The sequence below is a fragment of the Halichoeres trimaculatus genome, unplaced genomic scaffold, assembly GCF_033239565.1.
Source record: "Halichoeres trimaculatus isolate MK-OKI-2021-1 unplaced genomic scaffold, fHalTri1.1 fHalTri1_scaffold_1, whole genome shotgun sequence".
NCBI classification, from domain to species: Eukaryota; Metazoa; Chordata; class Actinopteri; order Labriformes; family Labridae; genus Halichoeres; species Halichoeres trimaculatus.
The window spans coordinates 27,365,499-27,379,063 of NW_027437179.1; the positions used below are offsets into that span (position 1 = coordinate 27,365,499).

General features: G+C 39.3%; 2 protein-coding genes across 2 annotated transcripts; one reads left to right on the top strand and one right to left on the bottom strand.

Annotated features, from left to right (window-relative positions):
* Positions 1-773: 773 nt before the first annotated feature.
* Positions 774-8,888, top strand: oxtrb (oxytocin receptor b). Its single transcript, XM_074670640.1, has 3 exons — positions 774-909; positions 1,038-2,103; positions 7,706-8,888. Exons 2-3 carry the CDS (start codon positions 1,179-1,181, stop codon positions 7,966-7,968), a joined length of 1,188 nt encoding a protein of 395 aa, XP_074526741.1. The 5' UTR covers positions 774-909; positions 1,038-1,178; the 3' UTR covers positions 7,969-8,888.
* Positions 8,889-11,128: 2,240 nt separating this feature from the next.
* On the bottom strand, positions 11,129-13,171 carry cav4a (caveolin 4a). Its single transcript, XM_074670654.1, has 3 exons — positions 12,944-13,171; positions 12,617-12,804; positions 11,129-11,808 (listed from the first exon to the last, which is right to left on the bottom strand). Exons 1-3 carry the CDS (start codon positions 13,169-13,171, stop codon positions 11,658-11,660), a joined length of 567 nt encoding a protein of 188 aa, XP_074526755.1. The 3' UTR covers positions 11,129-11,657.
* Positions 13,172-13,565: the final 394 nt, after the last annotated feature.

A 13,565-nucleotide genomic window follows, 5' to 3' on the forward strand; every position in this document is an offset into this window, starting at 1 on the left:
GTTACTCACAGTCTGAGCTGTGTCCAGTGTAAGGGTTAACCCTTTAGTCATATTTAAATAAACAAACTAAGCTGTTAAAGCTCATTTCAAGCTGAGCATTTCCTCCAATGGTAAGTAAAACAAGATGAATGAATCTGTTTCACACCTGATGAGGTGTTCTGCCTGATTTATGTCAGCTATCAAGAAAACAACACAGCTTTGGATTACATCCCTGTAATGGGTGGATTTTGATTGAGACAAATTTAGGCAAGATAATGTTCATTTTTCTGCTGTGCAGGCAAAAGTGTTCCGATTTCTCCTCTAAGGAAATCAAATTGAATTGAAATTTAAAAAATGATTGACTGCAAAAGTGCTTTCAGAAAATATCCTGGAAAAAAATAGTTTGATTCAGGTTAAATTTTTTGCTGCTTCACTGTGTCACCTGAAGCACATTTTGAGATGGTTTGCAGCATTCATTTGTCCTTTACTTCCTGGGAGAAATTTGGGATCTGATAACAACCCTAGGGAGAATTATTTCTGAAAACTATTTGTTGTGTTTTCTGTAAGAAAATAAACAAGAATTTAAAACAGCAAAGCATTATCTTTGTTTAGATGAAGTGGCTTCTTTCAGACTCTAACTTAAGTCAAAGACGCAAAAGCGACAAATAAGTCGATGCAAAAGCTCTGAGTGGCTGCGTAAAAATAGCACTATCCAGTCGATGTTAGAGTTTGGTTTACGGTGAGAGCACAGCGCGCTCCACAGAATCCGAACTCTGTGTACAGCAAACAAGGAAGGGAGGGGTTATGACATGCAGTCTGCTCAAATTCAGCCAGACAGCTTCCTTGAGGAGGGGGGAGTCACCGGCTGTGGTCAGATATATACAGAGCTCGAGCGATAAGGACTATGGTGCTCCGATGTCTCAATTTAAGGTGAGTTTCTAGGAATAAAAAAACTTACACATGTTTGTACGATAAGAAAAAAAATTCAGACTAAGTTTAAACAATATAGACCATTACGATTGAATGCAATACAACTTCTAAATTCCATTTCTCTGCAGACAAGACTGTTTACCCCTGGATGATAATAAACCCAAGGGCGACTGAACGCTTGAGTTTTGGTGAACCACACCACTGCAGCCGTCCAGTACCTGCTTTGTGATGTGATCGCCGGCTGCGCCGAACAGGCGCTTTTACGCACGATGGAGGAGCTTTTACGCATGCAAGGTACTTGGGCGCCGAATATTTCCTGGAGCAACTCCAGTCATGGGAACGACACACACTTTGGAAATCGCACGTCGAATCCTTTGAAACGAAACGAAGATGTGGCCAAAGTTGAAGTCACCATCCTGTTCGTGGTGCTGCTGCTCGCCTTGACCGGTAACCTGTGCGTCTTGTGGGCTATCCACGCCGCCAAGAACAGCCAGTCTCGGATGTATTACTTCATGAAACACCTGAGCATCGCAGACCTCGTGGTTGCAGTTTTTCAAGTGTTACCTCAACTCATTTGGGATATCACTTTCCGCTTTTACGGACCGGATTTTCTCTGCAGGCTGGTAAAATACCTCCAAGTTGTGGGGATGTTTGCTTCTACATACATGCTCGTTCTGATGTCCATCGACAGGTGCTTAGCAATCTGCCACCCACTCCGCTCCGTGCACAAGAGGAAGGACCGCTGGTGTGTGGTCGCGTCCTGGATGCTGAGCCTGATATTTAGCACCCCTCAGACATACATCTTTTCTGTGAAGGAAGTCGAGCAAGGCGTTTATGACTGCTGGGGAGACTTTGTGCATCCGTGGGGTGCCAAGGCATACATCACATGGATGAGTCTCAGCATTTACATTATCCCAGTGGCAATTTTAAGCATCTGCTATGGCTTGATTTGCTTTAAGATATGGCAGAACTTCAATTTAAAAACCAGGAGGGAACACTTCCTGGCTCTGACTCCAAGGCCCTCCAAAGGCGCCCATCCTCTCTCTCGTGTGAGCAGCGTGAGACTAATTTCAAAGGCAAAGATCCGCACTGTGAAAATGACATTTGTGGTTGTTCTTGCATACATAGTGTGCTGGACTCCTTTCTTCTTTGTCCAGATGTGGTCTGCATGGGATCCTGCTGCACCAAGAGAAGGTAAAAGCACAAACACAACCATAAACATCTTTAGTGCACAGAAGAGAAATGGTGATTTCCCCTGTGATTTTATATTTTATATGATATCACTCTTATTTTGTTGCAAGTGCTTCAAGTATCAGAGCATTACTTTTAGTTCAACACTGGGAATAATATTCCTGTACAAAGTGTGTCATGCAGACAGAGGTCACTGGTCTTAACTAAATAGTATCACTGGGAATGCAAAAGCAATCTCCTTCACTCCCAAAGCAACACAATGGTGTTTAACTTCAGACTTCCCCTGAGTGAATACAGATGAATGGGAGAGTCATTTGCAGAGCTTATCAGCTCAGAGAAAGTCACTAGCAGAGTAAATGTACCAGGACATCAAAGCATTTCTATCTGTGTTCCCAGTGGTGGTTTACATAATTTCTATGTAACTGTATAGTTTGTTCAGATTTGCCCCTCATATCTCTGGAGTCTGTCTTCAAAGAAGGACAAGAGTGGAGACACAGATGTGCTTCATAACCTTGTAAGTGTTGTTATTGGAGCTCAATTACAGCAGCACTCAGAGATTCAGAGATATCGTACTGTAAATAGGCCAGATGTAAACATGAAAATCGCCTTCCTGTTTTTGACTTCTTCCGAGCAGTTTGGCACAAAATGAGGAAAACAAACACAGTACAGCCAAGTATGCATGCCCTGTTTACAGATCTAAAAGCGTATGTTGTAAGAGGGGGCCCTTGTATTGTTTGGATGGATGGGTTCATCCATTAGGCAGCTTCTTATTACCTTTTAGCATTGTCAACATTGTTTGTGACTTTTCAGGATGCCATTTGCAAAGAAGGCTGAACCACAACTTAACTGTCATTGAAATAAGAAGTTTTTGGCTTATATTCGTGATATTAGTCTTGATATTAACATCTCATCCTGACCATGTATCTTCAAAATATTAATGTCCCCAAGCACATAGAATAAAACATCCCATTGTCAATGACATTTTAACGTTTGTTCCAGCTACAGAATTGTGAGACTCTTTAAAACCTATGATGGTTCATTGAATTCATTTAGGGTTCTCTGATTTTTTAAATACTATTGGCACTATAATAACCAGTTTACTGTTAAAATGATCCAGATAAGAATGATTCTTGATAGTAAAATTTCTTCCTGAAAGTGCCACCAAATTTGCCACATGTTCCAATAGTTTATGTTGGCAAGAAGTAGCAAACATTTTAGGAATACTTCAGATTCCGACAATATTTAACTGTACTTCACTGATCTTTTAGAAAAAGAAGGGATCTATCAAGTGTTTTCTCATATAATGTGGTGCACTTGCAGGAAAACTGGTAAAATAAAGATAAATCTGTATTATCTTCATTTCAAAGAAAGCTTTTCAGAGAAAAGCCTCTGTCCAAATTCAGGAGTGGAAGTCGAGATAATCAAAGTTTCACTGACTTTCTAATCATCTTTTCTCACTTTTTGCATTCTCTTTGAAGTAACATCCCTCACAGTTAAACCCCATGTGGATCAGTTTTTTTTTTTTTTTTTTTTTTCGCAGAAAACAAAAAGTATTTTCCAGGGTCTGAACTTAACTCACATCATTACTATTTAAAAACCTGCCGTGCATCCACTGAAAGTGAAAAGGAATTTGACTTTGTGCGCACCTTTAATATTTGTCTAACTTTTCATCCTCGGACTGGGCTTCATCAAAGTGTGCTTCATTAAACATGTGATGGCAGAACCATCACAGTCCTCCTTTAGACCTCACCATCAGTCTTTCCTCATTTTTCCAACTCCAGTGTCAGAAAAGCTCTTCACTCTGATTTCATAGGAAAGAAGCCAAGAACAGTGTTTTTTCCCCACCTCTGTCAGGATAATAAAGTGGCAAATGCACTGTAAAGCCAGAGTGATCTGCACCGGGGCACTGCACTGAAGTCTGAATGCCTGCCATTATGAGGCGTTTTTCCTGAAGAGACGCCTGCACAGCACAGCAGAACCACTGAAATGATGTTTGAGTTATCTGTTTAACACGTGTCATAAATTTTCAAAGCCGTTTGGGTGACACAGGGCACCTCTCACTATACAGCAAAGGACTAAACAGAGTCAGTGCAGCATGAATAGAGCAGGTCAGCATTTTCATTTTCAGTCCAATAAATCTTTCCCACCCCATTAAAAAAGATTCTGGAGGTGTTCCACTTTCCACTGCTTTGGTGACGTGCTTCTTTAAAGCTCGCTTTAGCTTCAACAATTGGAAATGTAATCTCTGGAATGAAAGAGACATCAACTGTTTACCTCCATTTAGCACAGCTTCACTTAAGCGAAGTCATATGTCATTTTTTGTCAAGCCACTCAAAGTCTTATTTGTCTGACATCCATCAACCGTCCTTTCTTTCTTCCAGCCCTAATCCCAGATGTTTCTGGGTTGTCTGAAATGGATCAGGATGTCAGGTTATATATTTTTCTTTAAGTGATGTGTAATGTAAGTGCAGCTGGCTTTAACAGCGTTGGACATTATAAAGTAGGCATAAAATGGAAAACCCCGGCCAGTCCAGAGGTGGTTCTGATGAGTTACAGTCCGACAAGTGTCTGCACAATGTTAGACCTGAATCTTCTTTTAACCTCTGAAGAAGCTGAATGAAAACCCTGCAGCGATGCTTTGGAGATCACCTTCTATCATGCTAACAAACATCAAAACAAAGTCTCTGTTTTGGCAGCTGACTATCCATGCCATACCATATTTGAGTTTTTCATCGAACAAAACAAAACAATAGAATTGTTTACTCAACTGTAGTGTGAGAAAGGTGAATAGATCACAAAAGTCATAAGAGTAAATCACTGCTAGGGTCTGGTCATGCTCTCCGATGAAATATTTCATAAAAAGGTTCGTCCAGAACAAAGAGTTTCTATGAGGAATGGATGTAACTGCTGCAATAACACTCAATGGATTATAAATTATGGCTCAGAAGCTTCAACTCCAGCAATTTTGTGAGAAAGCTATTGTAAATTTACTCCTCATAAATCCACCAAAAAGGGAGTTCTGTGTCCTTGTGAAGCACAGGATGCAGCCAAAAAAGGTTTAAAAACAACACTGAGAGCTCAGCAGTCAGATGAGGTGGTTATTTTATTGATCAAAATGCTCAGGAAATCAGTCAAAAACAACTAAACTCAAGATCTAACAAAGGAAAAAACACAGCCTGACAGCAGGCTGTTACAAGCCACACTCTCTTTTTAAATGTCTAGCTGCTTTCTTTGGCCTTGTACACAGGTAGCCAGGTATTTTCAAAAACAAATATTCCCCCCCCTCATTCATTTTTAGGTCTATCACACCTGTTTCCCCTCTACTGTCAAGGTATTACCTCCACTGTTAGGGTTTCATCCCTTTCTGGCCCTCTTTGATACCATGTATTACTTCCTATGCTGAGTCACATGACCAGCTGCACAGAACTCCTAATCGGTGTGTGACATCGTCACAGAACTGCAGCAGCAAAGGGAGGATTCAAATTTACAAAAATTTGGGGAACAACTACTCTCAGAGGCCACAATTTTACCCAAATCTGTGTAAAAATGTGATTTTTTTGTAGGAAATTTTGCCAGGAATCCATTCATGTCATTTTTTAAGTTGTACGAGTTTTATTTTTTTGTCTAGAGGCCCAAATGCTGAAGCGTGCACGAGGTGGAGGCTCCAAACCTATGTATTTACATGGAGGGAGCTGAGAGGGCTTCATTGGGGTTCAGCGACTTTGAAGCCTCGCCATTCGAAAACCGGGTCCAAAATAACATCTGTCATAAGAATTTTTGTAAAGCAGTGTCTAGTCAGTCATGTGAATGAATTTGGAGCCGATACCACTTATAGTTTTGGAGGAGATAATTTTTGCAGAAAGGGTAAAAATGCAGCGAAATCTTATTTTGAAAGGCAAACTGACAGCTTTCTGTGTGAGATAGGCAAGAAATACCTCCTACCTTTTTGTGCGTCTCAATGAAACAAACATTTTGATGTTGGTTTCATCTCTCTACGACATTCCTAGCACCCGTTAAAGCCATTTTAGTGTGTTTTTGGGTGCCTAGGTGGCGCTGGAGGGCATTTTATGGGATGTTGGGGGTCATGGTTGGTATCACATCGGAATTTTTGGCACTCATAATGTGTGTGCCAATTTTGGTGAGTTTTCAAGCATGTTCAGGTGGTCTAATAAGCAATTTACTTACTTACTTATAATAAGAAAGAAACGCACGAAAAACAATAGTGCCCTCGGCCGCAGGAAGAGGGCCGAATAAATTCATGATCAAAATCAAGATCACCTTATTTTGCCGAGAGAACACACTAGGAGCGCCACACTGACCACTCAGGTACAGGTGGACTTACATGATGTACTCGGGTATCTGTGGGATGAAAAAGAGCTGGTGAAAAGGCATGGGGAAACCTTCTCACATCTAACTAATAAGATGTTGTAGTCATCTGTTACGGTTTTTCATTCCTCAGTTTTCAGTTCCAAATGAGATACAGGTTTAATATGTAAACCCTTGAAAAAGAGCAATTCGCACCATAAACTCTAAGAAAAATGTTAACAGAAGAATAATCCTTCTCTTTTCCCACTGAAGTCATTCTCAGGGTTAAAGCTCAAATGCCATGGTGTGTCACTGCTGTTGTTTAGAACTTTAAAAAGGCTTTATGTAATCTCAAAACTTCTCAATTTATCTGGAAGGAAATGTGGCTCTACTTCACAGTAAACATTACATTTGATTATGTCATCACTGACGTCAGACAGCCGCTACTGTGAGCATCAAAGCTACTTGAACTTTTGGCTCGCAAATAGTTAGCTAAGGGCTAACATCAACAGCTAACAGCAGAAGCTCAAACCTATCCTCTACTACTGACCACAAACAGTTATTTTTCTTGCTAATTCTTGGGCAGTATTCACAAGTAAATGGCTGAATGCTTACATGAACTGTTTCAGTCAGTTTTGGTATGTTGGTGCTCTTCTAACCAAATTTCCCTGAGGAATTTCACTATTCATCATGTATTTTTAGTTCCTGATCAGATACAAAGTGGCAAATTACCAATAATTTATTTGACTTACGAGCTATAAAACAGAAGTATAACCATAAAGGTATTTTGTGTAGAAATGGAAGTGTCTGGCTGTCTCTCGAGATGTAACACCCTAAAATTAAATGCCCCCTTGTTTCTGCTCCTCATGTAGGTACAAAATTTCTTCTAAACAAACAAAACTCAATTATTTTTTACATCCAGGTGATTATACACAGATTTAAACAATATTTAACTAATCTATTTCTGACAAGTAGGTTCTGCTAAATGTTGCTCAGTCATACACACAGGGATATGGCTGTTGTGCCTATGGTCCAAATAATGCTTCTTTTTTTTTTAAACTGTGTATAAAAATTCACAAGTAGCAGTCTGGTGTCTATCCCAGCATGCTCTGGGTGTAAAGCAAGGTTCACTCTGGACTGTTGTGTTGTTATGAAAAACAAATAGGCAGCATTATGGTAATCGAGTTTTTGTGAATGTCAAACAGAATGGCTGTGAAATATTGATGAAAAATATACATATCTTTGAGAAAATACAAAGTATATTTTTTTAAATCCATGTTATGTCTTTGTACCTCTCTAGAAATTGCCTTCATCATAGCCATGTTGCTGGCCAGCCTCAACAGCTGCTGTAACCCATGGATTTACCTGTTCTTTGCTGGTCACCTGTTCCATGACCTGATGCAGTGCTTCTTCTGCTGCTGTCGACAGTACCCGACGGCCTCCTCCTGCAGCTGCGAACGGCAGTGCAGGCTCAAGAGCAACTGCTCCACTTTCGTCATCAAGAACGCAGGCAGCCAACGGAGTCTCTCACACACGTCCAGCATCGGAGGACTGGAACACTGAAGAGCCAGCTGAAAGCAATCCAAGCTTCCTGTAGTAGAATAATCTGGCAATTGGGCAAGTCCCATATTTCAGGCATTCTGACTGTTTTGCGCAGTGCCATTGCACTGATTGTGAATTGAACAGAAATTGAAAATTGTAAACAATCTGCAAATAAACTACACTTCACTCTGTTACTACAAGTAGGTGGAGCAAAATGTTTTTTTGTAAAGAATGTGAACAAAAATGATGTAAACTGAAGCTTTACACCAGCTAAATATTTATAAGTGTTTCCTCTACTTTTTTTTTACAACATCCCTTTTCTTTGTCACTTTGTAACACCAGCTTCCTGGTGTCAATAGTTGCATTGTAGACTTAAGCATTTGGAGAACTGTCACTATGTACATAAGGCAAATCAGATTTTAAATGTTGCTTGTATAGTTCTGTAGCTCCTTCTAAATCTTGTTGCATTTTACTCTCAAATGATAAAAATAACAGCAATTGTAAAAATGACATCATGAAAAAAAAAGTATATTTTATAGGGAAAGTCTTTTCTTATGTGTAAGTTTTGGACGTTTATTAAAGTTAATTCGGCATACAACAAATTATCCCCTATTTGTGTGAAATATTCCTAATTCAATACTTGCAAGAATTCACTGGCTCCTCAAAATAGAACATTTAAGTAAGTTATATTGCTTTTGGTGCTTCATTGGAAAATTTATACTGCTTTGACAACTGCAAAATTTTAAGATAATCTTCACTGTTGAGGTTTTTTTTAATTAAACAAGAAAACGGAACAAAATCAATGTAAGGGGGTAGGGGTCTTAAGAGGGAGACCGGTTTTTATTTTTCAGCAGACTTTCATGTCCTGCAAATCAAACAGTGTTTGTACTCTGTGATGTTATATAAAATTCACTTTGTAAATAGTTTCCACTGGACCTATGTGTGTGTCTACATGTCTTCATTTTTAATTAATCCTGTTTCTTCTTCACAAGTTGCTGGTGTTATGTAACCACTTCATCCTGCTGGGATCAAAGTAGAATAATAGCTCCCTCCTGTGGCTAAACCTGTTATCTTGATACATCTTATTACTCCTTTGGTTCTTTTCCATATGCCTCAAGGACACATGCCAACTGGTTATACTCAACATATGGAGAATTTCATTGTCAACACCAGGTATGTGAATTGGCCAAGTAAATTTAATTTATATAGTCTGGCAGGTTGTCAGACTAAAAGTTGTGGTTCGTATCCACAGCAAGAGCATGTTTATGGGAGGAGAAACACAGGAACATTCACTTTCAATAAATGTCATTAAAAAGGATATAATTCACATAAATTATTACTTTCACACAGAAGAAATAAGACACGTTGCTGGTCTTTGAACCAAACCCTTCATCCACCAACAAGTACAAAGTTTTACTTTTAACAATGTTGGTTTTCTGTTTTTATACCGCACCCTCCTGGTCATTTCGTGGCATGTTTCCCCTTAGTCCTTAATACAGCCTACAGATGCCTCTCCTCCTGCGATTCATCTTCTCTTTGCTACCATGTGGACACAATGTCAAAGTACTATTTTTTCTTTTTCTTTGAAGCTGTTTTAAACAAAGGTTGAGTAAAGTTATTTGTTTTAAAACTTTAAGTTCAGTCCACTGAGAGCCAGGGGAACTGGAAGCTAGTAGCTAGCAGTATGACTCAGCACATTTTGGTTTGACAAACTACGGTGCCACTTTACACCTCGATAGGCTATTTTCCTAGGTGATTTAAATACATGTATACAGAAGTTGCCTGGGTGCTATTTTTAAGATGTACTTTTTCAGTAGATATCAAGAAAATAAACATTAACTGCTTTAAGACATTTTATAAACACCCATGTGTTGTATTCAAAAATGTCATTGCAGATACCGTAAACATAAGAGCTTCAATTTAGTAGAACAACACCAGTATCTTCCTCCTTTCTTAAATGACCAAAAAAATCCTCAGTAAGCTAAGGCTTAGCACACAGTTAAAAGTACAGAGAATTTTGTACACGAAAGTGCAAACAAATGAAAACATGAGCTCCTCAGTCACACACTGACAAAAATAAACACTTGTTAGCTCTGCCTCTTATATCAAACTAATTGCATGCGGCATACTTTTTACTGGAATAAATTTTTTGAGGCATGTTAAACCTTGAGTGTTAAATCAAAAATATCATAAATATCTGTTTAATACTTCTTAAATTCTATGAGCATAGTTATTCTAAAAAAATAAAGGTCATTGCAACTTAAAAAGGGGTGTTTTTATAGGGCTCGCAGGTAACCCTGTCGCAGCTTTACATGATTTAAAGCTTAAAAATGTCTCATTTTCAGACACTAGTGATCTAGAAAACCATTATTTCAGCCTGTTTAAATGCCTCAAATGCCTACCCACTCCACTAACCCCCTTCCCTATGACTGGCCAGCTCTCTGGAGGCTTGTCAAGGCAGGTTTGTGAGTAGACCTTAGTGATAGAGGCCCGTCCCTCAAGCATTTTATTAAGCAGTTAGAGAATCCTTAGGTAACAACCTCGTTATCTCAGAAAGCCTTGCAAAAAGTCTTAAAGATCTTACGTCATTTTCAAGAGTTTTGAGTCCAGACAGATTTATAGACACTCTTTCAGTGTTACATTATATCTACTTTTAAGATTTGGAGAAGCAAACCCCCACCCCCACCCTCCTCTTTAAACACAATCAAATTTAACACTGCATGAGCTTAGTGTTGCTGAGATCATTTGTTCTGTTAGTGAATGGAGCCAAGAGAAGCCATGAGAACAGGCTAGAGTGAGTGATTGCATTGGAAGCCACAGAGAGCGGTAGTGGTTAATAAGCCATAAAACTCCTCTAACTGCAAGCCATAACTACCTCACGCCAAAATACACAAAGGCCACTGTGTAGACATGCCATCCACACTAGCAATTTCTTTTATACAAATATTACAACTCTCTTTGAGATCTTTAGACTCATATGGGATGTTTGTGTAATTGCCTTCAAGAAAAAAAAAAAACTCACGTTGCCTTTACAGACTTTTATTAAACCCAAATTCAGTTTACAAATCAGCTTAACTTTGTGCGTCCAAGCTTGCAGCAGTTACAGTAGGACATATACTTTTAAACCCACAAAACTATATTTTTTCTAGGACAGCAGAACCAGAATGATTTAAACCTCTCTTTTAGTCATAACGATAAGTTGTAGATAGAGGATTAATGAGTCATATAAAGCTCCTTGAAGCTTCATGTACGTCTTCTCTACTATTGTCTATTTCTCCCCCAGAATCCCACCGGCCATTACTTTCTCTAACAGGATAGTTATTTATAGACCTAATCCTGTATCAAAGAGAAGGATACTGCACACTATATGCTGCTTAAGCTTCTACTCTAAACTGCAATGATAAAAAAAAACTAAACGTAAAACAAGACCTCAGTATTGTGACATAGAAGATATCAAATTAGAAATTGATTTTTATTTAGAAAAAAAAAAGGGAAAACAACCTTAGATTTTTACACCGAGCATGCCACTGTAATTTTTAGTGAAAACTGCTGTGTGCCTCGCAAAAGGGGTAATAATCAGTGTTCAAACCTAAGCTGTGGAAAGTCTGTAGACATAGCAATTGTTTTGTATCAAAAACTGAAGAATAAAAATCCTGGTTCACTTGTCAGTTCACATAAACAAGTGATCTCAGTCTTGGTGTAAGAGTGTCTTATTCTTTGGCCATGTGAACCCTGAAGCCTCCACAGCATCTTCCAGCGCTCTTACAGAGAGGCTGCACGATGATGCTCAACACAACGTTCCAGAGACTCTGCAGCCAGCGTGTCCCCATGGATAGACACTGGATACAGGGACTGACCATCCTGTTACCGGGAGAAACATCAGCGTCAAATCATCCATGTCATTCAAACACAGCTAGCAAAGAAGGTTTATGTCATTTCCAGTCAATGAAGTGTTGTAATGCAGGTCAATCAAGATATTAAATATTTTTAATATTTTCTCTATCTTCCCCCTTACTTAAGCTCTGGAGAAGTGGTTCGTAAAGTGGGGGTCAGGGTCACAAATAACTGATGGATGCAAATGCCTTCCAAAATCAATAAATATTTAAAACTGCATATTTCATCCATTATTGTAAAAGTATAAACAAAAATTGGGATTAAATTTTGTATAAGACCATTTAAAAACGTTGTATTTTTGTTTGTTTAATATTATCCTGTTGGATTATGATGTGTGTAGGGATGGGTACCGAATTAGGTACTTTTATAGGTATCGACCAAATTCAGCCAAATGTACCGGTTACCGATTCACGTAAAATCAAAATGTACCATGTTTAGGTACTTGAATGCATCCTTGTGACTGTGAGGGAGTGGAACAGTAGGTGATTTTCCATGCTGGACATGAACGCAGCATTGCAAGTTTATATACTGAAAAGTAAATATGTTAAATTGAAAAAAAATGAGATTAACCCTAACCTCAAACAAATTTATATTTGTTACCACATAAACACAAAAAAGTACTGAAAACTGGTACCGTTTAGTACCAATACCAATTACCAGGTATCGGGCATCAGTATCATATCGTTTCAAATGTGAAAGGTACCCATCCCTAGATGTGTGATCCCCTGATCTTACAAACATGACCTGTAATGTGGGTTAAAAGCAGTAAACTTACCAAATGTGGAAGCAGCTGAGAAAGGCAAAGAGCACACCAGAGAGGATGGAGACAGGAATGGCCAGAAGCACAGTAACAATTCTGTAGATCCAAACTCTGGACACCTCGAACAGGGCATTACTCCAGATCCACACTCTGTCTCCACTGCGCACTGACACAGGCTCAGCAATCACATCCTCAAACGTCACCTGGAGACACACAGAAATATGCTCCTTTTGACTTAAAACTCCCCCGAAAATAAAAAAGTATAAAAGATTATATCCACTGGAGGGCTACAAACTGCATGTGACAATTGATCCAAAAGTCCTCTGCAGTAGAGTTGAATACCTTGAGGCAGTCATTGATACCTCGGGGGTCTCTGACATTTATCAGAGGCTTGGTGTCGCTGATTTCCACTAGAGTAGATGTGTGAATGTTTTCGTCTTCCTCCATGGCAGGAGGGGCCCTCCACAGTGTCTGAGGTTCATCCCCGTTATCATATTCGTCAGGGTCACTTGACTCTCCCAAATCAATTTCTACCTCCTCTGAATCTTCCTCTCGCTTCCTGGAGTCCATTCTGATATGTAAAGAAAATACAATCCCTGGAGCCGAATGGGAGCCTGTCACTTCCCTCTGCAGCTTCAGACTGAGAAGAGCCCTCAGCTGGCTGTGCTCTGAGGTTATATTGGGAACGTTACAGTGCCCTGTGTGGTATTTGCAGATGGTCTCTCAAGTGAAGATCATTTTCATGTGCAGTGGGTTAAAAATACTCTTAGCATGAATATTTTCTGTATACACTGATACACTGTTCTGGGAGTGCAATCACAAAGACACAAACACAGACACAGACAAGATTAGAAAAGGTTCAGAGTGAATGTCGCATGTTTGCATATAGGGAAGTTGTACAACCTGCCGCAGCATACTTTGACTGACTGTTTACTTTCTCTCAACCACTGTCTGCAAAAAATAT